This window comes from Notolepis coatsorum, assembly GCF_963971535.1.
Source record: "Notolepis coatsorum genome assembly, chromosome: 6".
NCBI lineage: Eukaryota > Metazoa > Chordata > Actinopteri > Aulopiformes > Paralepididae > Notolepis > Notolepis coatsorum.
Genome location: NC_140170.1, coordinates 39,619,199 through 39,642,906, shown reverse-complemented (window position 1 = coordinate 39,642,906; position 23,708 = coordinate 39,619,199). Strand labels below are relative to the sequence as shown.

The window sequence follows — 23,708 nt, the reverse complement described above, 5'->3', positions numbered from 1 at the left end:
CAGCAACACACTCCCAACTATACCATATTGTACCCTCCACGCTGCATTTTTTTGCCACAGTAGACTACACTGTATACTTTGGAACTGTATAATACAGTACTATTCATTAAGGCTGGGTATCACCATTGATTTCCCAAATTCAATATTGATTCGTTTAGGGATATTTCAGTTACAATACCAATTTTGCTTGAATATGAAAGATTCTCAAGATAATTAATGCTGTAATTGTACAAGGAACCCTCTAACCCTGTGTATTATTACATATATTAATGTTTACATTAAGCACATTGCGCTGTTGCACTTTAGTTGACCTCTGACTTGGGGAGAACGACAGAGTTAAGAGTAAGAGAAAGGTAGCCTGCAGTTTTATTGTTGTTAAGCCAAGAAATGTATGTTGTTTACAGCAGAATGGAACTGTATGCAAGTTAAAAGGAGTGAGTTTGTTTATCAACCGTGGACGCCTGTGGCCTAATGTTTAGCCCACAGGGTTAGCTATGTAACATTACTTAATGTGCCTGATGAAGATAACATTACTACCCGTGATGGAGGACAGCTTGTGTTTTCATCGGTGGTCAGACGTTGTGGATTATACTGTATATCATTTCACCACAGACTGTCAGTGTGGTGTGTCTCCTGTGTGCATGTTACATCGGTTACTGGATTGTGGATTTCAGACCTGCTATGGATTTACAGAAGGAAGGTGCTTTGGTACTGTGAGTAACTGCTAATTAAGCTAATGTTATTCAACTTCAACTCATCTTCCATTCATGTAAGAGCTCAAATGTATGTGTGCCAACTAAACTTGCAAGCTTGCATTTAACTAAACGATTTTTTTTTTCTTTCAAAAAGTCAGTCCACTCTTAATTTAGCTGGACATGTCAAGTTAAATTAACGAATTGGAACTGAACTGAAAACGTTTGTGTTTTAAAAATACAATATGGTCTTTATACCTGGGTGGGTACACTGACATTACATTTAGCTTTGTTGTCATAGTGAAGGTTATCATGCCAAAGCTTCAAAGCCCAAAAAGGTATTCTGGCAGGCGTTACAGCAGCCAAAAAGCTTATCGCTATGAGATGGAAGGAACCAGAGAATCTCATGGTAATTCACTGGTCCCTGAGACTGCTGGACGTTATTTATTTGGAGATATCAACTGCTCAAGTGGTTGGGGTGGGTCAAGCAGGTATTGATTTGTGGACCGCTGCGGCCGAGTTGGTCAAGAGCTCGATGTAGCGGCGGAGTGGGGGTGGGGTGTTGGTCCTGGGGGATCCGGCGGTCATGGGGGGGGATTGGGGGAGGAAGTGTGAAATGTCTAATGTCTAGTGTCTAATGTCTTTTGTGTTGGTTATAGTGTTTTTCTTTTCTATTCTATATTTTGTATTTGGTTCTTTGTATTTTGTACTCAAGTTTTAAGTCTGTGTTTATTATTTTGATTGTCTTGTCATTATTATTATTGATGTCAATGTCAACATACACCAGTACCAACATAAATGTGATATATTGCTAAGTCCCGATAGCTACTGACCTGGTAAGTGTGCAGGATCTCCAGGAAGGCTTTGTAGATGTCGGGCTGGCCCTGGAAGCGGTTCTTGATCTTGTTGACGTAGTTGATGGCGTGGTTGAACTCCACAGGCTGGTTGTTCTGCATGGGCGGGCCGGCAGGGGTGGTAGCGCTGAGCGGGGGATGGAGCTGGAGGGGCGGGGAGCGAGGAGAGGTGTGGGCTGGGATGGACGGAGTGCTCTGGCTGCTCGGCGTCAGGGCTGGCGACTGCAGCGGCTGCACGGTGAAGTTAGAAGGCAAACTAATTAAACATGACTTCCAAAATGCCCTTTTACGTAAAAAGCAACATCTCGCCTAAATATTAAAATTTTTCATTTCATTTTTTTATTTCAACCTTTATTTAAAATCGTAAGCTTCTGAAGTTTCCATCATTTACAGAAACGACGATTGTACGAGTGTAAGAATAAAAAACGTTTAAAATCATTTAAAAAGGATCAGCTAAAACAGTTACAGGTAGTCACACAATGGTCTGAAATCATACGTTTAAACATACCAAGGGAAGGGAGAACCTCCGATTTCAGGGAGTTGGAGGACATTCCATGAGTTAGAGGCATCAAAGGAAAAAGCTGACTTCCCTAGCTCAAAACAAACTTGAGTGACCCTAAGAGAACCATCCATTCGATCGAGTTGAATAGGTTCCAATATTCCAATCTAACAGTGAAGAGATATAAACAGGTTGTTTACCAATAAGGGCTTTAAAAATTAATAAATACCAGTGTTTGTTGCGCCTTTCTGTAAGAGAAGGCCAACCCACCCTATCATACAGGACACAATGGTGAGTATCATATCTGTCACCAGTAATAAACCTTAAGAGCTGAGTGATATGCAAAATCCAGAGGTTTAAGAGTTGATGCCGCAGAATTCCTATAAGTTACATCACCATAATCCAAAACTGATAAGAAGATTATTTTTCTACTAAATAGAGGGAAATTGGATCTGTTTTCTGTATCTGTACAGGAAATCAATTTTCTGTCGCAGTTTAGAGGCAAGATTGTCCACATGATGGAACTTTAATGTAAATGTATGTAAAAAGATATTTAGACTCAGTGACGCTCTCTATACAAGAGCCGCTGACAGTAGATATCCGCACATCATCAAAGTTAATATTTCTGGCTCTTGAAAACAACATAAACTTTGTCTTACTAGCATTAAGAACCAATTTAAGACTAGCAAGGGCATCCTGTAGACTCTACAGTGTAGAGCATAAAAGGAAAGTTGTTAAATAAAAACACACTGTACCCACCTTAGTTACCTTGGCAGGGGAGGGCTGCGTCAGGAGAGAAGAGGTGGTGGTGGTGGGGGTAGCGGTGGGCAGGGCCTGGGGTTGATACGGGGTGGGCGGCCCCGTGATGGGGATGTTCTGCACCGTGATGCCATATGGCGTGATGTGGTGGATCTGACCGGGCGTGGTCACGTTGACCAGGTCGTTGGTCGCCACCTCGATCTTGTAGCCCGGCGGCAGAAAGGTGTTGAACCCCATGATGAGGTCGGGGTGGCCTTTGAAGAGCTGAGACACCCTGCTTATGACCCCGGGGGTGTCGATGCTGCAACCAGAGAACACACAGAGGCGTAGGCTGAAATCTACCAATTAGGGCTGAGAACCTCTTGGTTGATTAATTCATTAATGAATCGGTCATTAGGGTCTCAAGTATTTTTTGCCCCATTGTATTGGAGTGATGAGACATCTCCAAAAATGTGGCAACTCACACCGAAACTATCTGGGTGAATTGATAGATAGAGGAAAATTTTGTTTTTGTGTGAACTTCCCTTTAATAACGTTATTGTCCATTTTGACAAAACTGACTGTATCAAAATAATTTCTAAAGGCTACAGCAACGTATTGATGCAGGGAAGGAGGCATTATTCTCTGTGGTCTTTAGGCCACTCTGGCCGCAGTCCACAGAAGTGTGCAAGGTCCTCTGTTCTAGTGTTAAGTAGCTGTCTAAAATGGTTATCAAAAAAGAAAATTATCAAATTAAGTAATCATCAGCCCTATGTATCACTGGGCACTCAAGCTAAGTACTAGGGCTGCAACTAATGACTATTTTGGTAGTCGACTAATCTAATCGAAAAACAATTATATAAAAATAAATAAATAAAAATAAATAAATAAAATTTTATTTTTTTAAATTTTTATTTGCACTACATATCTTTGTGAAAGTGGCTTCTCAGCTCTGGTCCAGCTGAAGACAGAGCAGAGGAACAGATTGGACATTGAGCATGACCTCAGAGTTGCTTTGAGACTCTTGTCAGGACCAAACAACATCCCCAGTTATCCCATTAGTTCCCCCAAACTTACTGTCGGTCTGTTACCCTTAGGAGTCTAACCTAAAGAGCTCCTCCTCCTGAGAATTTCCCCCTTTTTTTTTTGTTACATAATATAAAATTACAGATTCATACCTTCAAAATAAGCCATCAATTGTCAAATTTGAGACTATAGTTTTCAATCAATGTCCTATCAAACATTCTGGTAAAATCCTAACACCTTTTCAGTATAGGACTTGAAGTAGATCCAAGTTCATTCAGCTATCTGATGAGAGAACTACACTCCCAGAATTCAATGTGATCATTGTCACTAGAACCATTTCACACCTGGAGCAAAGGCCCAGTCATTCCTTTGTTATTCCAGTGAATGGACCCAGCAGGAGGCCTAGCCTGTGTGTGTGTGTGTTTCTGTGTGTGTGTGTGTCTGTGTCTGTATTTACAGTACTGTACCATATCAAAAAAAAATAAGCAAACTAGACTAGATGTAAATGTAATGTGTAAATGTGTAAATGTGTAAATGTGTGTGTGTGTCTGTCTGTCTGTGTATGTGTGTATGTGTGTGTGTGTGTCTGTGAAACATGTCTTGTACTCATTTACCTCACTAAATACAGCAATGTGTAACTGTAGATTTCAAGAGAGAGAGAGAGAGAGAGAGAGAGAGAGAGAGAGAGAGAGAGAGAGCGACATTTATAATAATTATATTATTAATTAGTTTTTTTACACACACACACTAATAACATGATCATGATCAGAGAGAGAGAGTGTGTGTGTGTGCAGGGGAGTAGCTGGGGGGGGGGGGGTTAGGATGATTCCAAGGGCCCAGCAAATGCCCCAATTTTTTTTATAGATTGGGGGCCCCACATTTTTTAATAGATTGGGGGGCCCACAAATTGTTTCTTTCATGGGGCCCAGAATCTCCAGCTACGCCCCTGTGAGCGCACCGTTCTACTCTAGAGAGCTGTCATGACCGTGATGCGCGCTTGAATGAACTGCGAGATAACTCATAACTCGTACACACACGCACTCTGTCTGCCATACAGTAGTTTATGTTGTTTTAGCGCGACGTGGGTATATACACGGGCGAGGATGAAAAGCATAAGACTACTTTTAAAACATAAATTAACGTTCTGTCGGGTCCCGTGTATTCTCGAGAGAGAATGATAATAATAATAATAATGCAGGACCTCTTCACTTCAGATTATATTATCAACGACAGACAGTGAGAAACACAACCCCCCCTCTTGCGCTGAAGAATATGCATATTAGATCACTCAGTGATTAACACCTATGCGCTGTTGGTGTGTGCGCGCGTCCATGGATGTGACGCGCGATGTAGTTTTTATCGCAAATGGAGATTATTACAAGCATACCATCTAGCAAGAATTAAACGTATTTACAAGTCGTATTAGGTTTAGCAAGTTGGGGGACTTATACCTTACATGTCAAAGCACTAGAAATGGCAATTTTTCTATTTTTATCGATTTCTGAAAAGATGTCCTTTTTGAGTATTTAAGAGGGATTCGAATTTCTTTTGTTGTCCGCCGACGGGTTCAAAGCTCCAGCGTGACTCCTAAGGGTAGCTAAGAAGTCTTCAGCTGGCTGGACCAGAGCTGAGAAGCCACTTTCACAAAGATAGGTAGTACAAAAAAGAAAAAAAATTGTAATGACTAATCGACGCAACAATTCCTCATCAACGATTTTTTTCCGTTGCAGCCCTACTAAGTACCCCTACTCGGTCAGCAAAAAATGGTACTTTCCCTTGGGTTATGTCTGTCTGATTGCCAGGTGATAGCAAGACAAAACCTGTGTGGCCTCACCTTTGAGACTTGAACTCCTTCATTATGTCCAGGAAGTCATTGTAGACTTGGGGCTGGTTACCAAACTGCAGCTTCACTTGATCCAAGTAAGACAAAGCATCTTCCACCTTAGAAAGAAGGATAGGGGGGGCAGGAGGGAGATCATCACCATGCAACTAAGACCAGCATTTGTCAGCTATTAGCCTATTTCAAAGTCAAATAAGTGAAAATACTAGGTCTTGTTAACTACAACTATCAATGATATCTGACTTATTCAGTCAATGTCAGAAAATATAATATGGGTTTTTATTCCTTCAAATTCCGACAGATTGTTTGCAAAGTTCCATGACATTCCCAAAACCTTTTGACTATTTATAATTGTTCCTATTTCATGACTTTTAACTCACTGGAGGCCAAACCCGAGATAGTCCGGGTTAACTCGCCATGCTCTGGGCGCCAAACCCGAGAAATCTTGGGTTTTAATCCATATTTCTTTTATTAGCGATATCCATTCATTTTTCATCCATCCAGCCTGACGTTATCATTGGGAATGGGTCTGAGCTTGCAAAGGGCAAATACCGCCGCCTATCGTCTCCCGGATGGTATTGCACATCATTGGATTAGATTGCCTGGGACTGTGCATCAAAAGAATAAGTCCGGTCCAGGTTTTACTTCTCGGGCATGCAGCTGGATACTATTGCATTGACTGGGGGGACTGGGAGCAGCGTGGATTATGTGTTTTTGGATATAACGTTGGATCAATAAACGCGATCAATATTTGGCATGGCGATCAGGAATTGGATTAATCTTTTTGCATGACATCAGATGTGAGGTAAGGCCTTTATGTTACGAATCTTGGGGTAATCAGATGTTCCTATCACCGCCATCGGAGCGCACGCGTGTGTGAGGTTCGCACCGACAAAAGTACGGAGAAGCGATTTTTCAGAGCCTGCTTCTCTTCGTGCATGAGGACACATATTATACTATCGATAATCTAGCGTTTATTTGAAAACGATTCATAAATCAAGCGACAAATGGCACGATTTCTAAGGAAATACATTTAAGCTCGATTTGCTGGAGTTTATTGAGATGAGACAGAACGCCCTAGAAATATAGCAAGCAACTCATTGACGATCACTGTGTTATTTAGATCTATTGCTATTATATTTGATATGTTTTAAGCACTAGCAAATAAGTCCTATTCTCCATTGGATAAAGCGTTGGCCCAGAAGGGCCATCAGCAGAGGGCGCTGTTGGCTCTGAATGAGTTAAAAGACTTTCCATGGTTGTGGGAATTTGGTATTCAGCAGTGGTAGCTCCACACTGCTGGAGAATCTCAAAATAATGTAGAGGGCATCTGCTGCAACAATGAGTAGTCAAGCTTGACGTTTAACAATTTGGATAAATCAGTTTTCTTCCACCACATTATGCAATAAACTACTGAAAATGGCTCGACAGCATCTCTACTCTGCAACAAGCACCCATTGATATACCAGGAATACCAAGTCGGCAGCTTATATTCTTTCGGGACATGTCAAAAACGTCTACGCTTTCGGTGTATGCTGAAGCTAAAGTACAGATAAGCTCTCCCTCTCCCAAAAAGGCACTTGTGTGACACGTTCTGCACAATAACATTCTGTATAGTCAAATGCATGCTTCCAAAAGGAGGTAACCATAAAAAATTATTGCGTGGAGAGGACCTTTAAGTTTACTTGTGTTTTCTTTTTCTTTTGAAAGCCATTATGAACCATTTTAGTGCTTCTGAATAAAATGATTCATCTTCTTTTGTATTTCCATCAGACAAGATACTTTGGAATAAGTAACCGCCACTAATGATGTGTTTCAAAGCATAAATGCAGAAATTCTTTTGACAATTTTTTTTTATTAATTAAGTCAGTCGATTAACACTTTCCGTGCCACGGGTCCGGTGCCCCGGAACCCAGTTGCGTGCCACCACCCACTTCAATGATAGAGCTCTCATATTTGCGAACGCATAAACTATATCTTAAATTATGGCTATGTGTATAATATGGCCGTCGCTTATCAATGACTTGTTTGCAGTCAACATTGTCGAAACGGATTTTTTTTTTTTTTTTTTTTTTTTTTTTTTTTTTAAATCGGTTCATTTCCGTTTGATACCATTTTGAAAAACGCTCGTTTGATGAAAGTTCCAGAAATTTTCTGAAGATTCTGTGATAATCGCCCTTTACTGGAATACACAAAAAACGTTGTCATTTTTCGGCCTATTTATGAATCGTTTTCAAATAAACGCTAGATTATCGATAGTATATGTGTACTTATGCACGCTATAGAAGCGGCTGAAAAACCGATTATCCATTTCCTGATCAGCACACACACACAGGCACACCAGGGTTTCCGTTGTCCGGTAATTACCGGTATTTGACCGGCAAAATCTATTGAAGTCCGACATATTTAATCTCTCCGGTCATAATGTCCGGTGAAAATAATTCCCTCTAAGCACAATTTGATTATTTGAATTGTATTAAAATAGGCTAAAATTAAATAGCCTATGCGATGAACGAAACAATCATTACATTTGTTTCATCGTTGCTTCACCAAGCAGGTCTAATAATGACAACGATGGTCAGCGGGAGCTTGCTGCTAGATTTGCGAGTGCATGCAGCTGCAGAGCCACAGAACCCACCAGCTGTGCCGGCACAGTGCAATACTCCAATTCAGCCATTGGCAATTCAGCTGTTGGGTGGGGGGCGCTGCTGAGCGGTCCCCAGATAGGGCCTGAAAACACCGCTCTCTGCGGCTCTGCAGCTGCATGCTCTCGCAAATAAGTCGTTGGGAGGTGGAGATTCATCACGCAAACCCACGATAATGTTGCCGTCTCTCTCTGCCAAATTTCTCAGTTCTTCGCTTGATATAATTAATACAAATGTCCAATATAACGGTTCGTTAGCTCATAAAAATGTGATTATAACAGACTGCTGTTTATTAATGTCGGGCCGACTGCCCACAGACACATATTTGATTTAAAGTCAGCAGCAGCACGGAGTCTCGGGACTTATTTTATTTGGAATATAATGACTGTATACGCAAAAGTAGCCTAGTTTTAAGTTAAAATATTATAAATCTACATCCCTTGAGGATGTCATTCTTTATATAGCCATTAGAGCTGCCGCGGTATTGATGTTTTCCTTACCGCACAAATTTGCGAAATATTTCCTACCGTGGACGGTATTACGGCACAAAAACAAAAAAAATTAAAAAGTTTGAAAGCATTTTTTATACTCTTTATAGCATATAGCCTGCCTCTAGTCTAATATGGCTACTGCATAGTACCTACTCGACTCTACCCGCTTTAGGTACCTGGTACTTCGTTCCTTTTCCACTGCAGGTACTACTCAGTTTGTCTCCGTGTGGGGACGCTTGTGTACACTGAAAGCTCCGTGAGCATAGCTATGTCCGAGGGCTTGCAGCAAGCCAGAGTTTAACACAGTTTCAATCAATCAATAACATTAACCAGACTCTCGTTTAGTCTATTCTGCTAAAGCTAACGTCACCTCTCATTGTGTCTATTCTACCAAGCAACCCGGGTTTAACGTTACCTCTCGTGTCTATCTGCTGACGTTAGCAACAACAATAACAAGCTTAACACATCAGCGATATTTTTGTGACACTAAACTCTCCGCTCTGTGGTAAATTGGGTTGATGTCGGTTTTGTTTCATCAATAAATGAGGCAGAATACACAGTGAATCCATCCTTTTTTGTTTATTGCACTTGGTCCTGTTGCAAACAAATCCTGAATGAATCCTTACTTAGCGAGCCAGTAAAGATGGCGGCTTTCTGCTTTTGTGCAGGACGCTCCAACGTGTGACGCGTTTCTCTTCTGACCAATCAGTGGTCTGCAGTGTTTCACGTGACTTTTCTGGTACCACTTCTACCCAATAGGGTCGCTTGGAACCTCGACAGAGGAGTAGGGTATATCTGCAGAGCCGCAAGCCCAACGAGAGCAGGGAACTTTATTATTATTATAAAAAACAGCTGTGATGCGGTATTCAGCTTAACTCTGCGGTGGGCGTGATGTAACAGCGATACCGCGGTAATGCGGTTATCGCGGCAGCTCTATATAACCTGCCTATCAATTGTTTTTAAGCTCAATAAACTCTGACCGGAATTTCTCTCATTTGACCGGCAACAATTTTTTCTAACGGAAACCCTGACGCACACACACATATAGGGCCCACGTTGATATATAGGTGAAAAAAGCTCTGATTATCCCAAGACTGGTCAAATAGATTCCTTACATCAGATCAGATTCTCCAAAAAGATTATTCCAATTCCTGATCGCCATTCCAAATATCGATCGCGTATATTGATCCAACGCTGGGTACCGTAAACACATTCTCCACTGTTCTGCGGCTCGGCAATGACTTCGATCATCTCGGGTTACTTGTCTGACAAGTAAAATGTGGAAGCAGGATTTTTTTTCCCTCCATGCTTTTCATTCAATACAATGGGGTGCAGTACCATCCGGAGACGATAGGGGGCGGTATTTTCCCAATGGAGCTCAGACTGGTAACATGAGGCTAGATTGATGAAATATGAATGGAAATCGCTAATAATAAGAAAAAAACTATCGATCTCTTGTCTCGTTGGCACTGAACGGTTGGCATGAACTAACGAGGAATCTCGTTGTTGGCACTCAAAGTGTTAATTGTGATACCCCTAGTATCAGATAATGAATATATATATATAAATTGGTCCTAAACACTTCTTGAATTTTTTTAAACATTTTAAATATATAACCACTTATATGCACATTGCGGAACTCGTCTGCCGGCTCTGAGTTGTGTTTTCGCCGATCAACTTGTACATTGTTGGAAAGTTTAATTTGCCGCCTTTCGATCGTCACCCCACTCAACCTATTGCGTGCTTCCAGTCTCGAGTTACAAGACGAAACATCTGACGAGAGTCATTTGACAAGTAACCACGTCCGGTTTTGTCGGTTCCTGAACGGACCAGTCACTGCTGATGGCGAAAATGATTGACCACCTTTGTAGCCAATGAAATTCTGGAGCCAATGCTATCCCATGCGGGGGCCGATCGCAACCGGAAAGGGGTAGAAGAAGCCAGGGAAGTCCTTTGTTTTGACTAGAGCCTCGGAATCAATGGGAGTGGACGACCATTTTGGATAAGCATGCCGAATTAACGCCAGTACAGACATTACCAAAACCTTTGTAAAACACTCATTTTCCGTGGGATTGTTATAAACTTTGGACCTGTACTAGATAAGACTTCAGGCTATGGAACCGTTATGTTTTCCAGCTCCTACCTCTCAGCTGGAACTTAAAAACAGGCATCTGGCAACAAGTCAACAGAAATGTGAGTACCGGTACACAAAACTTTTACTTCAGTGTGTTCAAACCTCTTTAACTCTACACTCAAGAGTGATTCTTCTTTGTTGTGGAAGAAAGATCAGAATGTTTCTTTTCAAAAGAGACCAGACTCATGTGTGTGCTATAAGTATAAAGTATAATAAATCGCAAATTACTTTGGGTATGCAATCGTCAGGCGTGTTTTTGGCATTTTTGCCCGATGTATATGTGGATAATATATATATTATGTTCCTAAACCATATTCATTTAGAAATACAACTGTTTCAGGATCCCCACAACATCAGCAGGAACCCTGCCTAAACCAAACTGGCCAGCTGACCTTGAGCCTCTGGAACTGCTGCTGTCCCTGGGCAGAGGCAGGGGGAGCTGGTGTGTGGCCGTGGCCCGGCATCACAGGGGGTCCGTGGGGCTGAACCGCAGGGCTGTGGTGGTGGGACCCACCATGGACGGCTGGGCTAGATGTGTGCCCGTGGCCACCCCCGCTATTCTGGGCCACTGTGGGCACCTGGGAGGGTAGAGGTTTCTGTGAGAAACATGGCAAATGATGAATACATTTAGAATGCCATTTGAGAGTGTGCAATGTAAAAGACAAAAAACATCTTATTGGGGCATATGAACTGACACAAAACTATAAGCAGCTTTACTGAGCCAAATGTCTTTCCCCTCTCTGACAGTGGGAGCCTAAAGTGACCGGCTATGAATCCCAAGTCTTGTGAGTTGAGTGTGCCGATTTTCTTTTGTACTTAAGGAACACGGCAACTTTTTGGGAAATTCGCTTATTTGCCATCTACCCTGGAGTTAGACAAGCAGATACATACCCGTTTCTTCTCTGTGCATGCATTAGGCTTAGGGAACAGCCACACCGTTAGCCTAGTGATTTCACGCATCACCTCAAAAGCCCTGTTGTAACTTCCGTCAATAAAACCAATCTGACTAGTAGCTAGCAACAAGACTAACCTGACTGCTGCTAATCATGGCCGACTTTGTAAGAGAGGAATCCTCAGAGGATGATCATTACTTCTGGACAAAGCAAGATTCAGAACCTTATATATTTTAAACCAGAATATACAGAAGAGGAACTACAGGTTTTGGAAGCTGACCGGGCAAGAAAGGAGGTTGAGGCAGAACAGCCTGGGGCAGAGGGGAGAGTCAGAACCAACATGGATTGGTGGTGTAATTAAATGTAGATCATGCCAACTAGAGCTGCCGCAGTATTGATGTTTTCCTTACCGCACGGATTTGCAAAATATTTCCTACCGCGCGGTTATTACCGCACGCACAAAAAAAAAAAAAAAAAGTTTGAATGCATTTTTTTTTTAGTAGTAGTCTACTTTTTATAGCATATAGCCTGCCTCTAGTCTAAATGTCGATCTTTAGAGGATGACTTTGCAGCATGAATATTGTTTGGGATTCGGCAAGCACGCATTAGTTATTGAAAGTGAAACACGGATTTGAAGTTTCCCTCTGGTCGTGCGCCGTTCACTCGGTGTCGCGGGCAGGGGTGGTTACCCCCCCGACCCTTTCTTATTATTATTACTATAAAGTTACTACTTTATAATAAAGGCATTCGTTTTGTGGCATTACCATTATATAGTTATACGTTCAATAACATCAGCGTATTTACCGGACCATCTCAGTTCCTTTCTTTGCTCAGAGCGTGCTGAGTTGTCCCATTCTGCGGTCTTTTAATAAAGTTTTCAATCAGACAAGTGTATAGAACGAAGGGCTTTTATTATAACATTCGTTGCAGACAGTAAAATCATTATGTCTCGTTTACTACTCCTGAGGAGCGATGGTAGTCCACTCCGGCGGGGAGCTAAAGCTAACGTTATTAGCCGTATTGTGATGAGCTCTGATCAATGGCTGACATTCAGGATGTAAAAAACTGCAGGACGCTCCCAACGTGTGACGCGTCTCTCTTCTGACCAATCAGTGGTCTGCAATGTTTCACGTGACTTTTCTGGTACCCAATAGGGTCGCTTGGAACCTCGATAGAGAAGTAGGGTATATCTGCAGAGCCGCAAGCCCAACGAGAGGAGGGTACTTCATTATTATTATTATAAAAAACAGCGGTGATGCGGTATTCAGCCTACTCTGCGGTGGCCGTGATGTAACAGCGATACCGCGGTAATGCGGTAATCGCGGCAGCTCTAATGCCAACCTATGCATACAGAAATTGAGCGTTTTTGCTGTACTGAATGGGACTCTGTGCTGCCATCAATGTTTGGAAGGCTTTATATATCGGACGAAGAGGACAGTGCACAAAGAGACTGTCTAACAACAAAGGAAGATTTCTCAGCGCTAACCAATTCTGTAGTTATTGAAACCTTTTTCCATGTTCCCAAAATAAATTAAATAAACAACGCCCCATGCCGAGTGGACCTAATGGACAGTTGTCTATCAAGTATGTGACTATTATAATCCTCATGATGCATGGGTCACATAGGCTATTGTAATACATTGCTAACTATACTGTTGGTCTATCCATGTATGGGTTTCACCTGGGTGTTCATTGCCTTGTGGCTAATAAAAGACCCTAGGTCCGGTTTCATATAAACAAAATTATGTATATACAGTGGGGAGAACAGGTATTTGATACACTGCCCATTTTGCAGGTTTTCCCACTTACGAGGTATGTAGAGCTCTGTAATTATCTCTGTTTTATCATAGGTACACTTCAACTGTGAGAGACGGAATCTAAAACAAAAATCCTGAAAATCACATTGTATGATTTTTAAGTACCAATTAATTTGCATTTTATTGCATAAAATAAGCATTTGATCACCTACCAGTAAGAATTACGGCTCTCACAGACCTGTTCGTTTTTCTTTAAGAAGCCCTCCTATTTGCCGCTCATTACCTATATTACCTGTATTAACGTGTTGGAATCTATGTTCAGAGCAAGTAGCCATAGCTTCAACCGGTCCAGATCTTTAATTGGAATTCGATGAAACAAAAAATTAAACACTGGCCTCAATGGTTTCTTAGCACAACTCTTTACAACACACAGAGGCATGATTGTAAAGTTGTGGTTTATCTAGATACTACTACCATCTGAAGATATCCACTTCACTCAATGAAAGTGTGTCTTGTTGCTAGCTACTAGTCAGATTGGTTTTATTGACGGCTATAACAGGGATTTTGAGGTGATGCGTGAAATCACTGCACCCAGGCAGCAGTGGTTCGGCAAAAAATAGTTCAGAGTATATATCTGCTTAGAAAACAAAAATGTCTAATTACATTATTATCATTTAAAAAAAAATGCATGTGGTAAATACACAGGTCACAACATGTTTACAGGAAAGTTTTTGGGGTTGTATTTGGAGTGTATTCCGTGACTGTTGGGAACTAGGCTATACTGGCACATCCCTACTTCCAGTGAATGACACAAAGCTAGGCTAACGGTGCGGCAGTTCCCTAAGCCTAATGCATGCACAGAGAAGAAAAGGGTATCTGCTTGTCTAACTCCAGGGTAGATGGCAAATAAGCTAATTTCCCAAAAAGTTGGTGTGTTCCTTTAAAGTGGAGCCATGCTGGGCTGGCAGTGTGTACCTGGTAACTCTGCGGGACAGCGTACTGGACGCCTGCTGTGGGCTGCATGATGTCAGCCACCGCCTCATACACGGCCGGCGCCGGGGCCAGGACCCGATGCTGGAAAACCTCTATGCTGCCGGGTAGGCGCCGCTGCTGCGATGCAAACACAGTTTCCTGTTCCTCCAGTCGTCGCTTCATTATGACCTCATAGTCGTAGAATCTGAGAGACCTGAGAACAGACAACACAGGCTTTTATCACACCCTCACCAATAACCATCAATAACGAGCTAATTAAACCAGCTTGCTGACAGCATTAAGACGGCGGCAGAGATATGGCTAAAGCTCAGTATCTTTCGTTTTTATTCAACTGTTAATTGATGGATATAAATTATGCCAGCTAATCATTTCTGCATAGGGACTGGCATATACAAATAAATGGTGGATGTGATCTTCTTTTATTTGGTGGCAGACAAACTGTAGACATCTGTAGTGTATAGCCATAAATTCCTGAGGTCATTTTTATGTACTGAAGATCCTCATGTTATAGGAACGGTCACTGCAGTATGTTTTACACATTTGTCAACACACCACCAACAAAATTACAGTGCAGAGCATTTAATTTTAAAGGAACAAAACATACTGTATAGGGATGTTCCGATACCGATAACAGTACTCTGTACCATGTTTGTTTAGAAAAACACAAAATTGAATGTTAAACATTTAATATATTTCTATTTCTATTTTACTTAAATTTCAGCAACAGCGTCTTGTTGTTTATTCAATTAAAGTCTGAAAGTGAAGAACATCTGATGAAAATAAAACGTGTTTTCAAGTCATTGTTAGACTGTAATGGTATTATTAAGTAATAATAATAATAATTCGTTTTATTTATTTATTTTATTTATATAGCGCTTCTCAATGACCCGAAGTCGCTGACTTACAGTACTCATATCGGTAAACGGTACCGGTAAGTACCCAAATGGAAGTACTTGTACTTGGTCTGGAATGGGTATCGGACAACCATAATCTAAGCAAACAGAAGTTTCAAGTTTATTTATTAGTTGTCATACAGAAGTACAGAATACTTTTATATAAAATGCTTCTTTCTGTTATGCTCCAGAGATTGTGCTAGATAAAAATAGATATAGTAGTAAGTATAAAATAGAAGTCAAGTACAAAAAAGTTTTCAATATAGAGACCACCGGTGGAATGATAAGGGGATGATCCTCAACTTCTACCAAGAAGAAGCATTACGTCACATTGGTTTACATGACATCATGTGCTACTGTGTACATGTTACGCCACATTTGTGTGGCTCAAGCAGCCAATGGAATCTCCACACACTCTTCTACGTCATCGGAGCAACAAACAGGTGGCTCCTCGCAGAACGTGGCTGGCGAGCTGCCAGCAGCACAGCAACCACTGAAGCACCGAATGAACGGTGTGTCGGCCGAGAAAAGGCTGTGTCTCGGAAGAGAACACGAGAAACACTTTATTAACTGTCAAAAGAATGCATTTGGCATGTAAGTAGCTAGTAGTAAAACACGCTCCACTGTTTGTGGTACGGTACAAAAAAAAGGAACTGATGACCAACACCCTCCTTTAGCTAACTTTGCTAACCTCTCCCGACCATTCTCAACCAAACCATATTCTTCCCATTTGTATAGTCCCAGCAAGAAAAGAGTAAAAAAAAAAAAGCCCCTTTATTTGACATGGTGGCACAGTAATAACATAGCAGCCTATTCAATTCACTATGAATGAATGAAAATGGGGGACCCTGATGTAAACAAGACAACAAAAGTCTTTCTCTGCTCTGCATCCCCTTAACAAGTGTGTGTATTGAACCCATTCTGCAATCTGTTAATAAATAAAGTGTTCATCCATCCCTCCCCCCTCCCTCCTCGTGGGCCCGGCGACACTGAAGCACCGGCCTAGAGTTGCTGCAGCACGACGCCTCCTCACAGCTGAGCCCGCCGCTGGAGCAGAGTGTTGAAGTCACGTTGTTTTTGAGCAGGTAAGCAGCATAACTTGCTATTGTTAGTTAGTTAGCCGACTGATATGTAGTTATTAAGTCGTGCATTCGTGCTCAAAACAATAAGCCCCCAAGAGAACAACGAGACGCAGTGCGAGCGGGTTAACTTGGCCACAACAACACAACAGTTGCTGTTAGCGCGTTAGCGCGCTGCTAGCTGCTAATGTAAACAACCCTCTCTCAGAGGCATGAAGCACATGCAGCTAACAGTTAGCCGTCTGCAAGATAATGTTCGCCGTATTACCGATAGACTTCTCAACATTGTGCATTAATATGTTTGATTCAATCAAGGCTGGTTTAAGAGGAACGAGTTAAATGTAAACTATAGAAACGGAAGATATGGTTTTATTATTCTCAGCGGAGCTAACACTGCTAGCCGAGTTAGCTCGTTGAATGAATTCAACTGAACTCACCTCTCTTCATTCAAGTTGGAAGTTCACACAGATGATTATTTGATTCCCTTCTTTAGCTATCAGTCGAATAGCCGGACGAGATAACGAAGCGATAAGTTTGTGTGGGAAGTAGTTTGTGTATTTTGGGGTTTTTGTTTTGTAAAGTAAAATAATCCCAAACTCCGAATTTGTAGTAAAAATGAAAAATCTCTCCCCGAGAAAACACTCCGTTCGGTTAGCTCGATTGGAGAGAGAGGGGGGGCGTGGTTTCCATACATGTTCCCGCCCCTCCTCGGATACTATTGGTCACTCCCCCCCAGAGGCACTGCGAGGGAGGGGGTCGCGTGGTTCTGATTTGTCAGTTTGAAGTGTCACTCAGGGGGATTTGTTGTGCCAGGTTACCGGCACGCCCCCCTTTTCACTTCTTGGAGCCAGGATTTGTTTATCTGGGTTCGAACTCTTTGGTGCGCACACACACGAAAACCATGCATTCGATTTATATTAAAAAGGTACTTCTTTGAATTGGACACACTTTTCACTATATACGCGGTGCAGGTCTTCTTATTAGATATGTCAATTCGGTTGACCTTTAATGAAACAACGCCAAAGTCAAAATGAACGGGAACTACACTAACAGCCTATATCCAATTAAAAAAATTAAAAAAAAAAAAACGGTCTGCCCAGTGCCTCACCACCTTTACACACACAAACACACTGCATTATTCATTTCACTATGAATTGAAAATGGGGGACCCTGATGTAAACAAGACAAACTTCTTTCTCTGGTCTGCATTCCCTTAACACATTGAGCCGTACTGTATTGTACCCATTCTGCAATCTGTTAAATAAAGTTTTCATTCATTCATTCACACAACACACAGAGAAACATTAGTACTCGTAATATAATGGCAATACTGGGCTATCAGTAGTAATCCACGTAAATTAAACACACATCGCACATACAACGCTTACTATTTTATTTATAGTACTCTCGCACACGCACTCCCCAGCCTTGCAGCAAGCCAGCAACATCTCATTTTTAAAATAGATTCTACTACTTCCTGAAGTTCCACAACACGTGACTGTGTGGGAGGGAGGAGTTAGTCCCCTCCTCTTGTTGTGCAGCACAGCCAGTCACCGCTCCGCATTCTGATCACAAAGCCCCAAAAGGTGGACCTTCCGAAATAAACCACCATCGCCCAACGAGAGGCGGGATTAGGGGATATCGCAGAGCCGCAAACCCAACGTCTGGGCGGGGCTTCGGGGCCTGCACTTGGTTTGAGGCGGGCTCCCAAACCAAGTACAGGCCCCGAAGCCCCGCCCAGACGTTGGGCTTGCGGCTCTGCAGATATCCCCTACTCCTTGCAGCCTGTAGTGTAACGTATCGTCACGCAGCAGGATTGTAGCTAATAATCCTGGATCCCCCCTCATACCGAATTATTCATCTTTTCTCTCTCAGCCTCATTTTTACACTTCAAACTGGATATGCCCGATATTCTACTATGAATTGAAAATGGGGGATCCTGATGTAAACACGACGAAAGTCTTTCTCTGGTCTGCATCCCCTTAACAATTGTGTGTATTTATTGAGCTGTACTGTATTGTACCCATTCTGCAATCTGTTCAATAAAGTTTTCAATCAATCAATCTACTACGACCGACGAAGGAAATGTTGTTGAATTGCAGCCACACAGACAGACTGTAGAACAACCACGATCACGACCATAGTTCCGCTTGGTTTTTGTTGCAATCCCATAATAACGTTACTCCGTTCAGTAAAGCAAGACGATCACGACATGATGCAGGGTTGTTGTAGCAATTAAAACATCGACATCGAATAATAACTGGACTTGGCCACAATAGAACTAAGGCCTATATTAGAGGCATCGTTTCTTCTTCTTCCCACAACACGAGCCGATGATTCGGTTGCCCTTCTTTATGAAACAATGCCAAAGAAGTCAAACGAACGGGAACTAACAGCCTATTCCAATTTCCCCCAAAAAAACAGTTTATTCGCATGTCTATATTATCCTGTGTTCGGATAGCCCGTGCTTTTAATGCAGGTCAAATTCTTTGTTTACTTGGACTATTCGTAACAATGTCTCTAACCTGTCTCTCACCACAACCCCCCCCCACCCTACCGATCCATTTGACAAATGTTTGGACTTGTAGATGACAGGTTCGCCCCCCCAAAATATGACACTATACTATATATATATAAAAGATACCCCTTTATCAACAGAAATAATGACGTCCTGCAGATTTAGCGATCAAGCTGTGCTAAATTTTGTTTGTTTTTGCAATCATTGCCCGTTTACTAGCAAACGACTACAATTCATGATCGAATACTAAATGCCGAACCTCTTATCGTAATGAACGATCGTTACGATAAAGGGTAGACACATACACGTAACAAATTGGTTTTGTTTGACCAGCTGTTACATACCCAGGGAAAAGACTCCTTACTCCGGATTCGTGTTTGTAACAAAATAGTTGGAGACGCCCCCTCCGTTTGTATTGGGTCCGTGTATGTTTTGAAAAAAGGAGAAAAAAAACGGAAATACGAGGTGTTTTCCTATTTCCGTTTGAAACCAAAATCGAAAAAACGGGGGAAAACTGAAATACGAAGATGTCAGAATCAAATGAAAAAGGAGTAAATAATGGGCCGATTTTGGTCCGTGTACGTTTTGATAGTTCGTTTTTCGTTTCAAAAGGAAAAACGAAAAAAACGGAAATACGAGGTGTTTCCTATTTCCGTTTGAAACCAAACTCGAAAAAACGGGGGCAAACTGAAATACGGACCTGTTTTTCGTATTTTGGTATCAGAATCAAATGAAAAAAACGAGTCAATAATGGGCCGTGTACGTTTTGATAGTTCGTTTTTCGTTTTTGATGTGAAGAATGGAGAACGGAACCACGTGACAAGTACATTTTTCAATGTAAAAGCCATGAATGAATGAATGAATGAAGACTTTATTTAACAGATTGCAGAATGGGTACAATACAGTACGGCTCAATACATACAATTGTTAAGGGGATGCAGACCTGAGAAAGACGTTTGTCTTGTTTCCATCAGGGTCCCCCATTTTCAATTCATATAGACATATATGACATACATGACATACAGATAGTCAGTACTGCTACATCTATACATTTATGACATACCAGATTTGCAAATACAGTACTGTTTGTGATACAGAAGGAGTCAAGAAAAGGGAGTATATACATTTGACGTAGAAACTGTACATTGGAGGAGGTTGGGTGGGGGGGGTTGGGTACATTGGGATATTGACAACCATACTGGGTAATTTACATTGGAGGTGGTTGGGGGGGGGGCCGGGGGGCACACTGTATAAACAAGTAACACTGTACATTGAGGGGGGGGGGGGGGGAGACACTGTACAAACAAACACAATTGTACATTGAACTATTGACAAAACCATACTAGGTAAATGACTGTACATTGGAGGGGGTTGGGTTAGGATATTTACAGGCACAATCTAACGTGAACGAATATGTATAACGTTATGAATAAATACATGCATACAGATCTATACCAGGGTAACGTTATGATACATATACATTTTTTGTTTTGTGCATTTCATTTAGACATTATATTTATTGTCCGTGTGATTGAAAACTTTATTAACAGATTGCAGAATGGGTACAATACAGTACAGCTCAGGGGATGCAGACCACAATAAGCCGTGACATGGTCGACAAATCATATTGATTTGCAGTAGGCAGGCTTTTTATTTGATCAACAGAAAAATAATCGTAACTATACATTATAATCTAGGTATTTTGGCGCATTAGTAGCCTCCGGTATTTCATCAGTGCAATACATATGCCTAATTTCTATGCGCAATTTGTACACATCCATCGTTACTTCTGTGTATTCTAACGTGCAGTAAAATATTACATGGACTTTGTTAACTGTGTAAATACACGTACACTACAGTAAAGTGTGGAAAAACATACAATCTAAAACTACTTACAGAAACTGACCAGCAGGTGTCGCACTGTCAATTATTATTATTATTATTATTATTATTATTATTATTATTATGCCACATAATTATGGCATCACTCACCCAAATGTGCTTTCTTTTTCCTCAGAAATTTCATAATGTAGGCTATGGTCTAAAGACTGAGTTTCATACAGATCTATACCAGGGTAACGTTATGATACATATACATTTTTTGTTTTGTGCATTTCATTTAGACATTATATTTATTGTCCGTGTGATTGAAAACTTTATTAACAGATTGCAGAATGGGTACAATACAGTACAGCTCAGGGGATGCAGACCACAATAAGCCGTGACATGGTCGACAAATCATATTGATTTGCAGTAGGCAGGCTTTTTATTTGATCAACAGAAAAATAATCGTAATATAATCTAGGTATTTTGGCGCATTAGTAGCCTCCGGTATTTCATCAGTGCAATACATATGCCTAATTTCTATGCGCAATTTGTACACGTCCATCGTGGAGGATTGCTCAGACATCTTGTTAAGCGTCATTATCGACAGTATAGAATGAATGAATGAATGAAAACGTTATGGGATGCAGACCAGAGAAAGACGTTTGTCTTGTTTACATCAGGGTCCCCCATTTTCAATTCATAGTGATAGCCTAACGTTGCAGTGTATCAATAACAGTTGGTTACTATTATTACTACTACTACTACTACCACCACTACTACTACTGGTCGGCAATAGGCCGCTCGCAGGCCGAGATAGGTCCGCCAGCAATAATATCTGCCCGTCAGATTATTTTGATAATATGATTTGTGATGAAGACTCGCTTTATTGTATCGGAATCGGGAGACTTAGGTAAAGTGACCTCATCCTAACCTCCGACAAGTCCATGATCTCCAATAAAGGGGTTATAGCATGCGGGTTAAGTGATCATTATATGATATTCTGTACCCGCAAAAAGCTAAAGCAAAAGGCTGGCTGTCACAAAACAGTCACATCTAGAGACCTCAAAACCTACTCTAGCGAGGCCTTTGACCTTGAACTGAAGAGCCTGGACTGGTCAGATGAACTCAATGGTACACTGGTTGAAGAAACCTGGCTTGGCTTCAAAACCAAATTCTCAACAATACTAAACAACATGGCCCCCCTAAGAACCACCAGGGTAAAAAATCGCGCTGAGCCGTGGATGCACACTGAAATACTGACCGCTATGAAAGCCAGAGACAAAAAATGCTCTGAATTTCGTAAAAGTCAGTCAAAGCTTACCAAAAGCACGAGCAGTGAACTCCAAGCCCACGTGACTGAACTCAAACTAGAAAGAAACAGACTAAGAAATGACGTAAACTCCATGATAAAAACTGCAAAAAAGAATTTCATCAATGACAAAACTGAGGAAAACAAAAATAAACCATGTGAACTTTGGAAATTACTCAATAATCAACTAGGCTGCAGTAAAAAACTTAAAACCAGGTTCTCAAACATAAACATAAAGACGGACAACACGCTCATCACAGACAAACTGGATGTAGCCAATTACTTAAGCACTTTCTTCACAAACATAGCCACAACACTGGTAAACAAACTACCCTCCCACTCAGGGCAGTATGGGGTAGAACACATAGTAGCATACTACAAGAACCTAGGCGTCCACAAAGACGATTTCAAACTGAAAATGGTAACTACAGATGAGGTACTCAATAAACTGAACGCCCTCCAACCGAACAAGGCCACTGGCCATGACAACATCCCCTCCAAATTCCTCAGAGACTCAGCAGCCGCCATCACCCCAGTCATCACACACATAATAAACCTCTCCATAAAACAGGGACACGTCCCCAAGGACTTCAAAATAGCGAGAGTAACACCCCTGCACAAAAAGGGCAGCAAATTAGACCCAGGCAACTACCGCCCTGTTTCTATCCTTACATCCATATCGAAAGTCATGGAAAAAATAGTATACGAACAGGTCGAAAAGTACCTTGTGGATAAAAATCTAATCTACGAATTCCAATCTGGCTTCAGAACATCCCACTCCACTGACACATGCCTTCTCTATTTGAACGACCACATCAAGCAAGAGGTGGACGCGGGCAAATACTGCGGCATGGTCATGCTAGACCTACAAAAGGCCTTCGACACTGTCAATCACACCATTCTGACTGACAAGCTAAAAGCAATTGGTTTTGATAGTTTATCAGTGAGCTGGATACAATCCTACCTGGAGGGGAGAGAACAGATGGTGGAGGTAAACGGTACCCTATCCCCCCCCCTCACAGTGAACTGTGGTGTTCCACAAGGAAGCATACTAGGACCACTACTGTTCCTAATTTATGCAAATGACATGTCGTCAGCTTGTGACTGCAACTTGTTCCTGTTTGCGGACGACTCAGCCCTGCTGGTCTCTGACAAGAACAAGTTACAGGTTGAAAAAACCCTCAGCTCGGAACTAGGCAAAATTTGCATATGGCTCGCCGACAACAAACTATCATTACACATGGGCAAAACAGAGTCCATTCTCTTCGGTTCAAATAACAAACTCAGCAAGACCGACGGCTTCTCAGTTACAGTGGGTGACAATATTGTCACAAGGAAAGATGAAATTACCTACCTGGGTTCCATCCTAGAGGCTAATCTTTCCTGTGACAAAATGGCATCCAATGTAATAAAAAAAGTCAATCAACAAACTCGATTCTTGTACCGGATCTCCTCCCTGGTAAACAAGAATACCCATCTCAAAACAAACTAGTCAGACTACTGCTTGACCTGACTCCTAG

General features: G+C 41.6%; 1 protein-coding gene across 4 annotated transcripts in view; it reads right to left on the bottom strand.

The window, feature by feature from the left end:
- sin3aa (SIN3 transcription regulator family member Aa) overlaps positions 1-17,170 on the bottom strand; it is an 89,266-nt gene extending 72,096 nt beyond the window's left edge. The window contains exons 1-6 of one of the 4 annotated variants that reach the window (XM_084315453.1): positions 16,972-17,170; positions 14,545-14,755; positions 11,312-11,515; positions 5,644-5,750; positions 2,805-3,105; positions 1,526-1,777 (exon numbers count right to left, since the gene is read on the bottom strand). In XM_084315453.1, coding sequence (XP_084171579.1) covers positions 1,526-1,777; positions 2,805-3,105; positions 5,644-5,750; positions 11,312-11,515; positions 14,545-14,724 — 1,044 coding nt within the window. In that variant the 5' untranslated portion in view covers positions 14,725-14,755; positions 16,972-17,170. The remainder of the gene's footprint in view (positions 1-1,525; positions 1,778-2,804; positions 3,106-5,643; positions 5,751-11,311; positions 11,516-14,544; positions 14,756-16,971) is intronic. The other 3 variants (XM_084315454.1, XM_084315455.1, XM_084315456.1) reach the window with 3 other exon arrangements.
- Between the last annotated feature and the right edge of the window lie 6,538 nt (positions 17,171-23,708).